This window comes from Panthera uncia, chromosome D2, assembly GCF_023721935.1.
Source record: "Panthera uncia isolate 11264 chromosome D2, Puncia_PCG_1.0, whole genome shotgun sequence".
Lineage (NCBI taxonomy): Eukaryota > Metazoa > Chordata > Mammalia > Carnivora > Felidae > Panthera > Panthera uncia.
Genome location: NC_064818.1, coordinates 59019619 through 59036516, shown reverse-complemented (window position 1 = coordinate 59036516; position 16898 = coordinate 59019619). Strand labels below are relative to the sequence as shown.

General features: G+C 48.5%; 1 protein-coding gene across 6 annotated transcripts in view; it reads right to left on the bottom strand.

The window, feature by feature from the left end:
• Nucleotides 1–4478: 4478 nt before the first annotated feature.
• WBP1L (WW domain binding protein 1 like) overlaps nucleotides 4479–16898 on the bottom strand; it is an 86927-nt gene continuing 74507 nt past the window's right edge. For all 6 annotated transcript variants that reach the window (XM_049645644.1, XM_049645645.1, XM_049645647.1 and 3 more), the window contains 2 exons: nucleotides 9482–9643; nucleotides 4479–8146 (listed from right to left, as the gene is read on the bottom strand). In XM_049645644.1, the coding sequence (XP_049501601.1) occupies nucleotides 7404–8146; nucleotides 9482–9643 (905 nt within the window). In that variant the 3' untranslated portion in view covers nucleotides 4479–7403. The remainder of the gene's footprint in view (nucleotides 8147–9481; nucleotides 9644–16898) is intronic.

Below are 16898 nucleotides of genomic sequence, written 5' to 3'. Positions count from 1 at the left end.
TTTTTAATAGTTATTTAATAAACAGCTCATAAAATTCCTGAAAATTTAACAATCAGCTCTTGTGAGCCAAAACAGCTGGCTGTCCCAGGAGAAATGGGCTGTCCTTGTCTTTCAGAAGGGCAGCTCCCAGAGTCTCCATTCTGAGGGGGACAAAACCCCTTCTTTGGCACCCTTGGTGTGGAGGGGGGGGTGGGTGAGTGTGTGAGTGTTCTGGTGCCTCTGGTGGCCATAAAACCTGAAACAAATGAGAAGCCCTTTCTCTGGTCACACGCCTTGGTGTAAACAGCCACCTCTGGAGGAAAGGAATCCAATCATGGAGGTGAGAGGGTCGGGAAGGACTGGATGAGAAGGACACAGGTTCTCGTCCCCAGACTCCCCAGGTGCCTCGCCCTGGATCTTAGGCCCATTGCTAGGTTCTTGAACCCATTTCCTCATTTAGAGAGTGGGGTAACTTACCATCTGTGTTGCCCATTATCTGAGGCTCTGGGGCGGGTGAAGAGCAGAAAGGGCCAGGGAAGCAGGGAAGCTACAGAAGACTGAGAGGTCAGGCTGTGCAGGCAAGTTCTCCCAGTGTTGTCATTTACAGACTCAGTGACCACGGGCACCTTACTCGGCCTTTTAAATGGCAGTTTTCTCAACTGTAATATGGAGGTCTGAGGTGTGCATAGAAACAGTACCACCCGCCTCAGAATGTTGCTGAAGGTCAAATATGGACCTACACAATGCGTTTAGTCCTTCGATAAATACTGGCTTTACTGCCACTGCCTACAGCCAGATCCATGAAATGAGTCCTTCTCTAACGATGAAGTAGGTGTTGTCCGGACAGGTCCATCTTTAGGACAGGACCTCAAGGAACCCTCCCTCACAGGCCTTGATGATCCTGCCTGCCGCTCCTCCCTCCCTCTCCAGCCGGGGGCAGGCTGGCAGCTGGGAAGTAGATGGAGAACCGAGAGACCAACTTCTCGTGGTCCCAACACAGAGGGTGCTTTATAACATTTTCTAGTGGGATTGGGTTTCTCGACACTTCTTGGTGAGAAGGCATGCAATGGAAGGTTAAACTGGTGGGGAGCAGGCTGAGAGCAAGGAGAAACTTTGGATCAAACAAATCCTCTTCTCCCCTCCAAGCCACCCAAAGGCTCTAACTCCTGAGATTTTTGCAATGTTTCACCCTCCCCGGGGAAGTTACTATTAATGTGTACCACCTATCCCAGGTGTGAGGCCATTTCAGCACAGAGGGCCTCTGGCAGGGATGCCTGGCGTGGTGTGGGGGCCTCTGGAGGCTTCTGACGAGGCCAGGGAGACAAGCAAGGGGGATAAAGTAGCTCCTGAGGAAACAGTGTCTGGCTCACCTTTCACTACGCTTCTTGCCTGCTCACCACCTTTCTCTGACTCCCTCTCACCTTTGAAAAGAAATCAAAAGTTCTTCGTGTGCCTTGTGAGAACCAATTCTTCAGGGTTCAAATCCCGGCTCTACCGCTTACTAGCTTGTGGTCTTGGACAAGTCAGTCAACTTCTCTGAATGCTTCAACACTGTTAAGAAAGCAGTCCATACCTCAGATGGCTGTTTGGAGGCTAAAATGGAAAAAAAAAAAAAAAAAAAAAAAGTACGTAAAATGCTTACACAAGACCCGATAATGCGCAGTCAATAAACAGAATAATAAAGACAAATTACTTTATTACCAGCTTACCTCTCCAGATTCATCTCCTGTCACTTCCCAGAATGCATTTATCTACAGAGATTAAACTGCTAGCAGCTTTAGACATTTCGGCCTCCCATGCTTTTGTGTGCTTTTCGGCACCTGGCACATAGTAGGCATTCAAAAATCTGCAAAACAAACATTTACCTAGAATTCTCTTCACACCATTCTTTACCTGGCAAACTCAGTTTAGTGGTCCCTGCTCCAGGTAGGCCACCGTATACCCCCAGGTGGGTGACATTCTCTTCCAAAGCATGCTGTGCACACATGCTTCATGGTACTTACCATGTGCTACCAAAACTGTTTACGTGCCTTTTCTCCCCCTTGGGATCCTTAGCTCTTCTGAAGATCAGGAGCCTGGTCTAAGGCATATTTGCATTCCCGATGCCCAGCACATGGTAAGTGCCAGGCTGGGAACCCCAACCCAAACACCTCCTAGGACCCACTGCCCTTACCACTAGGTTCAGGCAGAAGCAGGTTTCCAGGAGGTTCGGGCAACAGTCAAACCCACTCCCCACTTCTCCTGGGTCAAACCCCGTTTTTCCTCCCTGGCTGAAAACAGAGGAAACTGGAGAACAGGGAGTTTCTTGAAATTCTTGCTCATCAAAGCTCCTCTGTTTCATGCTTCAGAGAATTGGTATTGTCTCCACCTGAACTTGGTCACCTGCGGCAATAGAGACAGACGACGCTATACCTCATTAGAGAAATGAGGAACTCAGTGACCCAGGAACCCCGGGGTGCAGTGAGGGGGCCTCCACGGACCTAGGTATCAAGGGTTCACACACAGCCTCCAGCACGCAGCCCGCGAGAGTGGTACTCCTCTTTTGCCACTCAGACATTAGTTTAATGAAGGCAGGAATGATGTCCTCCCCCCATCCTTTCTAGAACAGAACTGTCTCTAGATGCTAATATGGCTCCCCTGGGCTTACTTGGAGGAGCCCAACAGTTTAAAAGGAACTAGGCAACAACCATCCCACTAGAGTCACTGAGGGGCCAGAACAGCGACCTCTGGCCCAGGGTCAAAGATGGGCACGGGGGCCTGTCTAGCTTATACTGGACTCTTAGACAATAGTGCTAACTGCAGGTAAACCCAGGGGCTGGGGAAGACACATGCTGTCAGCATCCTCTGCGGGCCCGTTAGGGAGCGTTCCACTTGGGGAGGCAGGAACTCCCTGCAGGAGGGTTCCAAGATGCACATCATATTGCTTCGCCCACCTACGGGCCACGCAAGGAGAAGTTCTGCTGGGCTAGGTAGTGTTCCTCTCCCTGGGCAGAGACAGAAGCCTGGTCCTTCCCTTAAGGCAGGGACTTCCTTACATGTGACTCTAAGTTCTAGGTGGATAGTCCTAAGGAGGAGGTAAAATGACAAGTGAAAATGACAAGTGATTCTTTTCTTAGGAAAGAATCACTGGCCCAGGATGGCAGATGCTGGCACACCAGTGGCTCTCCCATGGCCTAGAAATCTGTTCGTAAGTCCCTGCCTGGTAGGCAAGACTTCAAACAAGCCCCCACGATTCCTCAAGATTTCCTCAATCTGTACTGTTGACTTCATCTCAGTCTACCTCCTGTTGTTAACTATTTTACACGGGTGTTTTATCTTCCTGACTGGAACTTAACTTCTAGAGGGCAGAGGTTTTGTCTTATGTATTTCTTTTGCATTCTCCTCCACATCCAGCACAGTGTTGGGCACAAAGTGGGAGACTCAGTAATACATGCTTTGTGTTATCAAATTCCAGGGCCTGTCCACATTTCTATCATATCATCTTTTTCCTAAAGATTTAAAACAATTTTTTTTTAAGTTTAAAAAAAAATTTTTTTTAACGTTTATTTATTTTTGAGACAGAGAGAGGCAGAGCATGAACGGGGGAGGGTCAGAGAGAGGGAGACACAGAATCTGAAACAGGCTCCAGGCTCTGAGCTGTCAGCACAGAGCCTGACGCGGGGCTCGAACTCACAGACCGCGAGATCATGACCTGAGCCGAAGTCGGCCGCCCAACTGACTGAGCCACCCAGGCGCCCCTTAAAACAATTTTTTTAATGGTTTATTTATTTTTGAGAGAGACAGAGAGAGAGAGACAGAGCATGAGCGGGGGGTGGGGCCGAGAGAGAGGGAGACACAGAATCTGAAGCAGGTTCCAGGCTCTGAGCTGTCAGCACAGAGGTCAAACGTGGCTCACACCCACAAACAACACAGCACGATCATAACCTGAGCTGAAGTCGGACGCTCAACCGACTGAGCCACCCAGGTGCCCCCAAGATTTTTATTATCTTTAAGTGATCTCTACATCCAATGCGGGGTTCGAACTCACAAACCTGAGATCAAGAGTCACGCTCCACCAGCTGAGCCCACCAGGCATCCCCCTATCACATCATTAAAAGATCTCATGGAGTGCTTGCTCTCTTTCAAATGTCATTTCAGCTTCCGAGTATGTGAGAAAACTTGTTTCTGCTTTTTTTTGTGTCTGATTCTAACCTGCTTGTGGAACTTTACAAAGTATTCCAAACATCAGAAATATACCCTTGGCAGAGAGAGGGTTTAGGGAAAACTCCTTAGGACAAAGTGTGGCCTCAGCAGAAGCATTACCCAGCCTGCCCTTGGTCCCGTGGTCTCTGCTCGGGCCAGGGGCCTGTCCTCAACCGCTCCGTGACTTCTCTCGGTCCCTGTGTGGACCAGGGAAAAATGCAGCTAGGAATCTCGCAGGATGAGCCTTTGAAGTATGAGGAAGGGGAACAACAACAACAACAAAAACCCAAAGTGCTGCAAGAAAAAAAGAACAGTCGCGTTTTTGGGATCGATTTTATTTGGGCTTCTCACAGTGGTTAGAGCCACTCTGTCTTCAGAACAATCACAGCACAGGAAATGCGTCACCGAGACTGCCCAGAAAAGTCTGACCAGCTGAATCTTATTGCTTAAAATACACATATTCACAAGAACTGACAAATGGTGATGTGCCTCACACAGGAATGTGTTAGCATTTGCAAATCTTCTGACTGTAGCACCAAACCCTCGACCAGACCAACCCCTTCCTTCTTGTTCACCTGGAAAACCAGATTCAGTCAAATCTCCCTGGCCCCCTGACTAGTCCTTCAGCTCCCTATTTCCACCTCTCTCCTGGCAGGGGAGCCCCCCCCTTGGCAGGGGCCGGACTGTGACCCCTGGAATCAAGCCCGGCTGGCTCCGGCAGCTCCATTTTCTTCTTCTCATGCCTTTAGGGCAGGACGCTGCAGTGACCCCAACAGTTAACATGCAGGCCAGTTCCCCACTCCCAACTGGGGAAGGAAACTTGAGAGGGCCAGGCTTCATCCATTTGATCAGTTAACTGAAGAAGGATTCATTCTGGTGAATCCTTCAGTGAGTTGTTTGGGATTTTATTTAAAAAACAACAACAACAACAACAACGGTGGAAGGAAAGGCATCTGAGGGCTGCTGACACACTCCCACCCACTCCTGCCACACACGGGCTTGCTTGCACGACACTGGACCTCGGCAGAGAGAGGTAAGCCCTTTGGCTCTGCGGTGTCTCCCAAACTCTCCTGGCAATTCCGGGCACAGGGCTGACGTCTGGGCCACAGCTAGTCCAAGCTTGTCACTGAAGATCCAATCAAGCTTCTGTCTGAAGTTCCGCCTTCGCCTTCTGTGCCGAGTGGTTTTGAACACCCCCTGGGGGCTGACACCTAGGGCCAGGAGGCGCCAAGGGGGGCAGACAGGTTCAGAGCACGTTTCCATTTACAGGGAACAGAACACAGGCCTCCGAGTGTCCACGGAGCGATGTGCAAATTGCAGTGATGGGTAGAGGAAAGCCTCTACTTCGAGCACAGTTGTCTCTGGCAGACGCGGGGCTGGGGGGTGGGGGGAGGCCTGCCATTGACAATGCTGCTGGATACACCCGAGTACACAGTCAGACGTTTGTTCAGTAAACAGTAAATGTGTAAAATAAATTACCTTGAGAGCGCCATTTCTGCTCCGAACGTGTGGTCAACGTGAGCACAATGGCTGCCATTCAAAGTATATTCACAGGAAAACAGGGCTGGGGGCTCACACACAATGGACAGACACACAAAGGTTATCCAAAAAGTCATTGTACACAGACTTCACTTTGTTCAACATGGATTTTGGTTTTGTGGACTCCAAATGCAGACACTCGTTCACCTCACAGCCTTGGATTTGTCTATTTTTGTACAAATATATATATATATATATATATATATATATATATTTCCTTTCTTACTGCAACGTCAATGCCTAATGTGAATATCATCGTTCAAGAGAGGGGGAAAGAACCAAACTCTTCATATGAACAGCACTGGACAGGGAATGTTAGTTTTAGCTGTTTGCTTTCTCCATTCAGGTTATTCCTATCAAAGCTCAACTACAGTAATAAGGATCCTGCAGGCCTTCTGGACCACTGCCTTCACCCTCCTACCGGGGCCACTTAGGCTCTTTACATAGGCTACAAAAATAGTTACCCCACTCAAAAAGGGGGCTGGGGAAGGACTGGGAAAGGGCATGAAAACCACAGATAACCAAGGCATTTTTTTTTTCCAAGTGGTCAGTTTAAAAAAAATAAAAACAAAAAAACCCCCAGAAGAACGTACTCAGAATCAAGAGAAAATACTGTGTAAAAGCCAGGCTATGGGACCACTCTTTCTGAGGACCCACAGCCTCCTCATTTGTTCATAGAGAACAGCGAGACATGAAGGCCTGCAGACTATGTGTTTGGGTGGGGGAGGACCCTGGTCACCCGTAGGCACAGAGCAAAGGACAGAGATGTGGAGAGTTGCACCCAGATCCACTGCCACGGCTTAGGGCCTCCTACGGTTCCACAGAAGTTCAAGATAGCCCCAAGCCTGCCCAGGAAGCATCTCCTCCTGGCTCAAAGGCAGCCAGGCTCTTGAAAGGTCAACTTGGGATAGAGCCACAGACTTCCCTTTTCTGGCCTGCCCCCACTGATAAAGTTCTTGTTTTCAGCTCTGTTGTTGTTTAAAGAGAAACCAAAAAGAAGGTGATGTGATGTTCCACACTGAACCAGTCCTGTGGCCAGCCAAAACCTGCTGGGAAGGGCCCCTCAAGGATGCCCAGTGGTACATTGACCTGATCACCTGGAATCTGAGAGCAGCAAGCCCCCCACCAACCTACCACACAACTGCCTATCAGCTCTCCTCTTCCCCCAGGACGAGCCCAGTTCTGGCTCTGCAGACATTGGCAGCAAGGGGTGACAATCCCTGGGCCTCTGCGGCCTTCCTTATTCACCCAGGACTGAGACCTGCCACCTCTCCCAGGCTGAGACACAGCAAAGTTCTCTTAAATGAACACCAGAGCATAAATCCACTCCACCACCAAAGTCACCTCAGGGCACAGTCTCAGCCCCCTCCTTGGGGCTTCTGAAACACACATCTCTCTGACCCAAGCAGGTACTGAGATATGACTTGAAAAGAGAAAAGGGGGGACAGGGTGGGATATGAGGAATGAGTCACAGAACGAACCAACCTCTCAGCCCTCCACAACGCTGTGCTCCTGTGGGCAGAGAGGCATCCACACCCCCAGCTGTAGCTGGAGACGTAGGAAAATGCAGGAGCAAGGGGCGGGGGGCAAAGAACGGAAGTGGCTGTACCACTTTTTCTGAAAGTCACTTAATGCTTCTGTCATGGTGCTCCCCCCTACCCTGGTTGCTGTGCCAAGTTCTCAGGCCACAGACAGGGCCTACTCTAGCTGGGGGAGCTGCTGCTCTGCGAGTTTGGGGAGTCCTGCTCATTGATGGTGTTCAGCAGCAGGCACGCGGGCGGCCGTGGCAGGTGCGGGTGCCCGGGCTCTCGGGCCTGCTCCTCGGAGGGCTGGCAGAGCCCTTCCTCCTCGTCGCCGGGGGGCCGCACGTGGCAGCTGTCACAGAAGTCCAGGGGCCCATCCAGAGCGTCATCAATGAGCGTGTTGAACTCTTTGAGGTCGTCGTCATGGTGGCCCCGGTTGCACACACACACCTCGATGCCCGAGTCACCCGTGAAGCGGCGATGTCGGCCAGGAGTCTTGTCTTTGCTATCGGGGAGGGCGTTGCCTTGCTCGGAGCTGTGATCTCTCAGCAGCTCCTCCTTACAGTCGGAATCTTTGTCCAGGAAGGCCCCAGGGTCCAGCTCTCCCAGGCCGGCCACAGAGCCACTGGGCTCCATCCCAGGGGCTTTGGTGGCTGCTGTGCTGGCTGGCACGTCGGAGGGCTCAGGGTCAGCAATGCTCGGGGGTCTCGTGCTGCTTCTGCTGGGCCCCGACAAGGGGCTGCTCTGCGCCCCCTGGGGGCCCCTGGTGGGATCGGCGCCCGGGGGGCTGCCGCCTGTGGGGCCACACTGCGCAGGCAGCTGCTGCTGCTGCTGTAGCTGGAAGGCACTGTACGGTGGGGGAGGAGTCGGAGGTCGGTTCACCACTTCCTCATAAGGAGGTAGTAAATAGTTTGGCAAAAACCCTAAAATGGGGAGGCAGGGAGGAGAAATTACCGCACTGGCAATTGTTGTAGGACAGACTGCAAAGCTTGCACTAAACATATGCCTCTTCCCCATCCCCACCCCCCATACCCGCGAAGTGACAGCTACAGCTCCTGCTAGCGGGCAGGGCAGGGGGATGGGACAACTGTGCAGAGGAGGAGGGACAGACTGGGAGTGACCTAATCTAGCTTCTTGAAATCTGAGAGCCCCTAAAGCTGCTTCATAGGCAAGACTTCTGCCTCTCTGCAGTTAAGGCAGAGGTTAGGCAAGTGTGGTGGATGGCCAAGAGATCGTTCCTGCCAGGAACGGATCTGTTTCCACATGCCCCCAAGTCTCATGTTTCTTGCTCAGACTGTGTCCTCCATCTATGTCCCATAAGGCCTCAGGGTCAGGGACCCTAATTTAAGACTTCCTGACAACGTTTTTTTCCCCCCTCCCCACCCTACCACCTTTCCAGATGTAAAGGGTCCTTTTTTCTGGGAGGGTAGAAATCTGTGTTGTCCCTCAATCTAGTGTGGCTAGAGGTGGTCTAGAGAGACAAACCAAGCCTCATCCTGACTCAGATCAGGAGCGGGTGGGTTACCAGCGAAGGGTGAGGGTCCTGCCAACCAAGGCTTATTATCTTTCGAATGTGCTGAATGTCTCAAGGCACAGATGGTCTGGTTATAACAATAACTGCTAGCATTTACTGAGCACTTACTATATGCCGGGCACTGTGCTAAGCACTTAATGCTTCCGGATGTGTAATTCCACACCTGCGGCCACTTTCTTTTATAGAACACACTGTAGAATGGCTCTGGACAAGCTGGGCCTCCAATGACCTTTTGAGAGGTCATGTGTGAAGAACCCCCCCAGGGAAGTCACGTGAGTGTCCTTCAGTGAGTCACCACGTTTCTTGGTTCTCAGGAAGTCCCAGTGTCACCACCCCCCCCCCCCCTCAGCCACCATCTGCCTCTTTTATGGCAGCCTTGGCTCAGGCATATCACAGGGCAGTTAGCAAAATGGAAGGATTTCAGGCCACAGGAATCTAAACCTTGATTTACTCACATCATACATCCTCTGACCATCTGCCTTAAAAAAATAATTTGCTAAAGGATCCGAAACCTGGTCAGAACCTGGCCGGTGTGGATTTGGACCGGACCAGTGGCTTTCACATGCTCCTCTGTGCCGAAGGGGAGTGCCCCTCATTCCCACAGCTGCAAGACTCTGTGCTGTGCTGGGTAAGAGGGCCCACTGGGGCCCACAGTCTGTGTGTGTGTCCTCTCTGGGGACGGCGGGGGGCGGGGGGGGGGGGGGGCGGCTTTTCGTGTACGTACTGAAATAAAATGGCAGCGCTGAGTAATTGTGGGCCTCTCGGTAGGCAATCAGGTTGATTTCATGCTGCCGCTGCTGGGCCTGAAGGCGATGCTTGGCTCGGCGGTGGTGGCACACACAGCAGCAGCTCAGGATGATGATGATGGTCCACACCAGCCAGAACCCTGGGGGCGGGGAGGAAGGCAGAGAGGCACACGCAGCGGGTGAACAGCAGCCAGAGGGGCAGCTTTCTGAGCGGGGGGGGGGGGGGGGGGGGGCCCCAGACAGTGCCCACCTGGTCGAGGCTGGCACTGTCCGGCCTCACCGAGTGAATTCGTATTTGGAACCTGTGTTCAATTTTCACACGTGCTTGTGCCAGAGTGAAAGATGGGGTGGGAGAGGGTGACAGGCACCTGTCTGGCACTGCTGGGCCTACGTGTTAGGTTTGGTGGGCATGAAATATGCTCACCTTTTAGGACAGCACACTCCTCCTCTTTTTGTCCCGGGCACAAATGCTTCGGCCCTTCTTATTACGCATCTCCCACCCCCACCTCCAAGCCCTGCTCAGTACGGTACGGCCAGTCCACAGCCTCACTTCCTGCTGCTATAAGAGGCTACTCACCAAAAGCAAAGAGCCCCTCAAAATCCCAGTGGATTAGCAACTGCAAAGGGCCTTGGAGGGGCTGCCTGATAAGAGAATTCTTAGGATTCTCTTGATATCACCAAAAAGATCACGGGCTTTTTCTCTTTCACGCACACTGGTGTAATACAAGTCACTAAAGTTATACTTGGAAAAATTCTAATCGCCTCAGGTCCATCTCTTCCCTAGAGAGTGTAAATGACTTCCTCTGCTCTTGATATAATCCAGTACAATTCCATCCCCTACAGTTGCAAATAACACCCCCACCTCCCTTTGGCCTGTGATTACATTAGACTCAGGGCCATTAGCAGCCTCCCCTTCTCCAGGCCGATTATTTCTTCTTGTTTCCCACTGTGTTCTCTTGGGTCAGACTCAGAGAATCTTTGCAAACCCCAATATAAGACCCCTCTCCAATCTTCAAATGTATGCAGAAAATCCTTGAGCAATTTTGTTAAAAAAAAAAAAAAAGAAACACACACACACACACACACACACATGGAGGGGAAGAGACTGGAAGGAAAAACACAAAAATAGTGACTTATTTTTAAGTGGTAGGATTAGAAGGAATTTCAATTTTGCCCTTAAAATTATAAACCTGGAAACAAAGTAAATTAAACTTGAAAATGTCTGTGACCAATTTTATATTTTTGCTGTCCTTTCTTTAAAAAATTAAGAGGGGAAGATGCCTGGCTGGTTCAGTAAGTGGAGCATAGACCTCTTTTGGGTCGTGAATTCAAGCCTCACATTCGGAGGAGAAATTACTTAAAAAATAATAATAATAAATTTCTAGATAGGTTTTTAAGTTCTTCTGGTAATGTATTCACACAATGAAATGACATAAATCATTTAAAAATATTCATAGAATCGTACTTTTGACATATAGAGATGTTTCTAACATTAAGTGAAAAAACCAGGGCACCTGGGTGGCTCAGTCGGTTAAGTGCCTCTTGATTTCAGCTCTGGTCGTGATCTCAATTTGTGGGTTTGGGTCCCACAGCAGGATCTGTGCTGGCAGTGCAGAGCCTGCATGGGATTCTCTCCCTCATTCTCTCTCTGTTCCTCCCCCACTTGTACGCGTGTGTGCTCTCTCTCAAAATAAATAAGTAAACATTAAAAAAAAAGAAAAGAAAAGCAAAATACAAAACAGCATAAAATATGATCCTGGGGCACCTGGGTGGCTCAGTTAGGCATATACAACCCTTGATCTCAGCTCAGGTCACGATCTCATGGTTTGTGAATTTGAGCCCCTCTGTGATGTTCAGCACAGAGCCTGCTCGGTATTCTCTCTCTCCCTCTCTCAAAAAATAAATAAATAGGGGCGCCTGGGTTGCTCAGTCGGTTAAGCGTCCGACCTCGGCTCAGGTCATGATCTCGCGGTCCGTGGGTTCGAGCCCCACGTCGGGCTCTGTGCCGACCGCTCAGAGCCTGGAGCCTGTTTCAGATTCTGTGTCTCCCTCTCTCTCTGACCCTCCCCTGTTCATGCTCTGTCTCTCTCTGTCTCAAAAATAAATAAACGTTAAAAAAAATTAAAAAATAATAATAAATGAATAAACATTAAAAAAAAAAAAAGCAAAGCCACCTTTGACCTGGATGACAGGATAGTAGATTTTCTGGTATTAGATCTGCTGTTTTTTGCTTATCTGCATTTCAAATTTCTCTAAGGTGAACATGTAGTTCTTAAAAATAAAAAGGATATATATAGTTCTCAATAAAAAATTTATCTGAGGAACAACTGTAAGGTGAGTTGTTACTAAGAACAGATTATTGTTCATTTGTTCTCTACACCTGATTAATTTCAATTTTTTCTATTACAAATGCTACCTGTATTTTTGATTACCTGCTTTGTGATGATAAATTTGTGTTTAGAACTTAAGTATTTTCACATGAATCTCTTATCAGAATGAGTTAAGATTATTAAGGAAAAAAAGGTGGGGCGGTGGAGGGGTGCGCCCGGGTGGTTCAGTCGGTTAAGTGTCTGACTTCAGCTCAGGTTATGATCTAATGGTTTGTGAGTTTCAGACCCCACATCAGGCTCTGTGCTGACAGCTCAGAACCTGGACCCTGCTTCGGATTCTGTGTCTCCCTCTCTCTCTACCCCTCCACCACTCATCTCTGTCTCTCTCTCTCTCAAAAATAAATAAACATCTAAGAAAAAAATTTTTTAAGAATAAAAATAACTTAAAATAAATTCTAAAAAAAAGCCCTGGGATTCCTGGCTGGCTCATTCGGTAGACTGTGTGATCTCAGGGTTGTGAGTTTGAGCCCCGTGCTGGATACAGAGCTTACTTAAAAAAAAAAAAAAAGCCCTCCTTTCCCCCAAACAAACTTGTATGTGAATAAACCTGCTTTTATTCCCCATTTGTACCAGAATACAATATTCCAAAAGATCGCACTGACATTTAGGGTGTGGCTTCTGGCAATGGCTCTTTCTGTCCCCCAGGGGTGTCCCTGCTGAATCTTCTCACAAAGCCACCACAATGAAACGGGACAGTGGTACAGCAGCCTGGCCCTGGCAGGCGGGCAACACCATTGTATGTATGACACCTAATTGCTTTCAGCACATGTCAGTGTTCAATGGAACCTTCTCCTGAGGCCTCCCAACCAGAGAACAGGCGGAGGACAATGGGCTGAGGATTTTTTCCCTTTATCCCATCGGCAAACAGAAAAACCCCATTTCTTTTTTTTTTTTAAACGTTTATTTATTTTTTAGAGACAGAGAGAGACAGAGAAAGACAGAGTATGAGCTGGGGAGGGGCAGAGAGAGGGAGACACAGAATCTGAAGCAGGCTCCAGGCTCTGAGCTGTCAGCACAGAGCCTGATGCGGGGCTGGAACCCACTAACCATGAGATCATGACCTGAGCCGAAGTTGGACGCTTAACCAACTGAGCCACCCAGGCACCCCTACCATTTTTTTTTTTAATGTTTATTTATTTTTGAGAGAGACAGAGACAGAATGCGAGTGGGTTGGGGCAGAGAGAGAGGGAGACACAGAATCTAAAGCAGGCTCGAGGCTCTGAGCTATGAGCACAGAGCCCAATGTGGGGCTCAAACTCACAAACCGTACGATCATGACCTGAGCCGAAGTTGGACACTCAACAGAGCCACCCAGGCGCCCTGAAAAACCCCATTCCTAAGCAGAGAACATACACATAAGTTGAAGTCAAGAAGTCTCCCTTGTGGTCTTTCCCAGACTCGCTAATGACCTTTGTTTAATTTCACTTATATTTTTCTCTCCTGCTGCTGGTTGACTGAGGACTGGATAAACACCATCACAAGAGCCCTCAGAAATGGTGCTGAGGCCAGAGAAGAGCTCTGGGAGGGAAGTGGTTCCCTGATGCTGTCCCGTAACATCCTCAGCCCCTGCCATCTGGATCTGTGACCCTTTTCAGGGCTGGGGGTTGGTGGCACAAAAAAGTACAGTGCATTCTGCTGAAGAGTCTGGTTTCCAAATGCATTTTAGAGTCCAGTCTAAGAGTTTCTGGGCTAACCACTCATCCATATTACCTATATTTCTCTCACCTGCCCAGCATAGTCTCACAATCCTTTATATTTCTTGGTATACCTTTAACGTACATTCTCTCATTAGATAATTAGCATCTAACTCAACTAGTTTTTACCTCCCAAGGCATTTTTTTCAGTAGTTTCTTACCTAAAAGGTAAACCAACTTTTAACCTTTATGCTGCAATATAAATGATCCAGGGACAGTATTTCTCATTTTATAGACTATATAAGAAACATGATTTTATTTTTTAATGTTTTGTTTTTTGTTCTTTTTTAAAAATACTTATGTATTTTTATTTTGAGAGAGAGAGGGCAAGAGGGAGAGGGAGAGAGAGAGAATCCCAAGCAGGCCCCACGCTGTCAGCACAGAGCCCCACTCCGGGCTTGATCTCACAAACCACCAAGATCACGACCTGAGCCAAAACCAAGAGCCAGATGCTTAACCAACTGAGTCACCCAGGCGCCCCAATGTTCATCAGATTCTTAAGGAATCCTTCATCCAGAACAAAGACTGAGATCCACCAAACTAGGAGTATAACAGAAAAACAGATTTTTTTTTTTTTAAAGGAAAAATTAGGCAGGGCAGGAGACTGGGGGAAGAAATGAGACAACTAGAACACACACCCTTAGCAAAACTGCCTTAGTCATATCTAAGACAGCACCAGACAACTCATGCGTCCATTGAAATTCCACCACCCTACTTCTTTTCATGTAGAATAACAGGTAGAAAAAGTCTCCCTACCAGGTACCAGTTATGTGATGTTATATTTATGTTACAAGTCTCAAAATGAGTTCCAATTTGTTCATTTCTTTTTTTTAAGTTTTTATTTATTTAGGTAATCTCTACACCCAACATGGAGGTTGAACTCACCACCCCAAGATCAAGAGTTGCATACTCTTTCAACTGAGCCAGCCAGACACCCCTCTTCAGTTCTACTACAGTATGACAAGATTATGTGTGTGGGTCAAACCGGAGGGAAATCTAACTTGGAAGCAGAATGCGACTAGTGGCAAGATGGTGTGTTAGCACAGGTCCAGAAAAGACCCTTAATGAGCTGGTCCCAATGGTGGGGTTAATGTGGGAAGGCAAAAGGCATTCTCGTCTGGCCCTCACAAAATGTGGACTCTTGGGAGTCACTGGAGTCAAAGTAATGTCCCACCAAGTTTAAAAGGGAGAATATCCAGACTGGTCCCTCCGGAGTTGTACAAACTTTTGATCTTTTTGCTAGATTTCACAAACAAGGAAGAAAGTTTACAAAAGAAAAACCTAATGAAAGAGACACACAGAGAAAGACAGAAGCATGCCCTCCTTTCCAAACACACATCTACCCAGAGACTACATTCCCCAATGACAACTTTGAAAGCTGTGATCTCATGGTGGGGAGCATTTGTCATGCTAAGCAAAACAGAAAACAAGTTTTGAAAAACAATCACAGTTCAATGTAGGAACTGAGTCATGTGCCCCAGAGTTCACTATAAACTTGGGAAAACACCACTCCCCAACGGGGCAGGAAATTCCTCATTAGGAAGCCAAAGCATACTGTAAATTAGCTCTCCTTCTACGCCATAGGATGGTGGGTGACCTCCCTGGCCCCTTAAAGCTCTCAGCAGGAGCTCCTGCCACTGCCTCTGTGGAAAAGGCCTGAATTAGGGAACAGAAGACCTCAGAAGACTTACAAGTTCATCTGAAAGACTGGACAAGCTTCCTATAAGCATGACTGCAGTTATAGAAGGGAAGAGGCAGTGACCTGGATTCAAATCACAGCTCACAAAACTACTTCCTAGCTTTGTGACCTTGGTAATTTTGTTTTCACTTCCCTCACCTGTAAAATGGGAGAATAACAGTTTCTACCTTACCGGTCACTGTGAGGAATAAACAAGTTGATATATGGAGAGTCCTCAGAACCATGCTTGGCATATAATAAGTTCTCTAGATTGTTACTACTATTCTTGTTACAGGTATGACCACCTATGGGAAGGGTTTTCTTTCCATTCCTCTTTTATTCCCCCCAAAAAATACTCCATAAAAAAGTGACAGTGGAACAAGTCCAAAGTCTGCTTCTAGGTTCTGTTCTTGGCTACATTCATTGGAAAGCTAGCCCAAGTACTACTGATGAACCTACTTTTGTCCAGAAGCCTGGACCTCTAGGAGCAGGGGTCCAATCGGGGCAAGTGGGGGTCCAATCGGGGCTTAGAAGAAGGCCCCAGCTTCCCACTCTCCACCCTGCTAAGGGTGGCAAATGCCATGGGCCTTCCTTACAAGCAGCCCAACAATGGACATCTTAAGATAACTAAAAAAGAAAATTTAACAGGTGGAAAACAAGCGGGGCAGTCTTAAACAGAATTTCATGTCACCTCAGAGGGATTCCACTGCCCAGAAACACTCCCCTCTCCCTAACTAAGGCCCAGACAAGGGAAAATGATACCCGGGTGAAGGTCCCTCAAATTATCTCAGGAGCAGAAATTCCCAGCTCTGACCTCTCCCTGGACAATGTATCTTGGTGAGTGGAAAGAGCCCTAGGATGAGAATTGGGAGATCCAGGTTCAGGATCTTTAGCCCTGAGCATGTTGGTGGCCTCTCTCACCTTTGGTTTTCCTCTTTGCTCTACTTGTGCCATGAAGGGCATCCTCAGGTGGAAATTAAACACGCACATTCCGGACCTTCCACGACCTGGGCCCATCACCTTCTAGTCTGGCTCATAGTTCTGGAAGGGGGTGGCTTTGGAGTGAGGCACACTGACGCTACCAGTCATCTGCATCCAAATGAACAGTTACTTAACGCCCCTGGGTCAGGACACATGGGGATGATATGCATACCTAGCAGGGTTGCTCTCAGGGTGAAAGGAGACGATGTGATTGAAGACCTTACCGGTGCCTCATATGTAGCAGAGCTCTGTGCACATTAGCTCACTTCCTGCTCCTTCCCAGACAAGCCCCACAGGCCCAGGGGAAGGGTGAACAACACCACGCGTACAATGTTCTTTCCCATGGGGTCCTGGCCTATGCTGTTCCTCTGCCTGCAAAGCCACTGTACCCTTCTTCATGTTCATGTGTTTAATTTTTTTTTTAACGTTTATTTTATTTTTGAGAGAGAGAGAGAGAGAGAGAGAGCGTGAGGAGGGAGGGGCAGAGAGAGAGATGGAGACACAGAATCTTGTTTCAGATTCCTAGAGGCTGTTTCGCCTCTAGGCTTTGAGCTGTCAGCACAGAGCCCGATGCAGGGCTCAAACCCATGAACTGTGAGACATCATGACCTGAGCTGAAGTCAGATGCTTAACCGACTAAGCCACCCAGGGG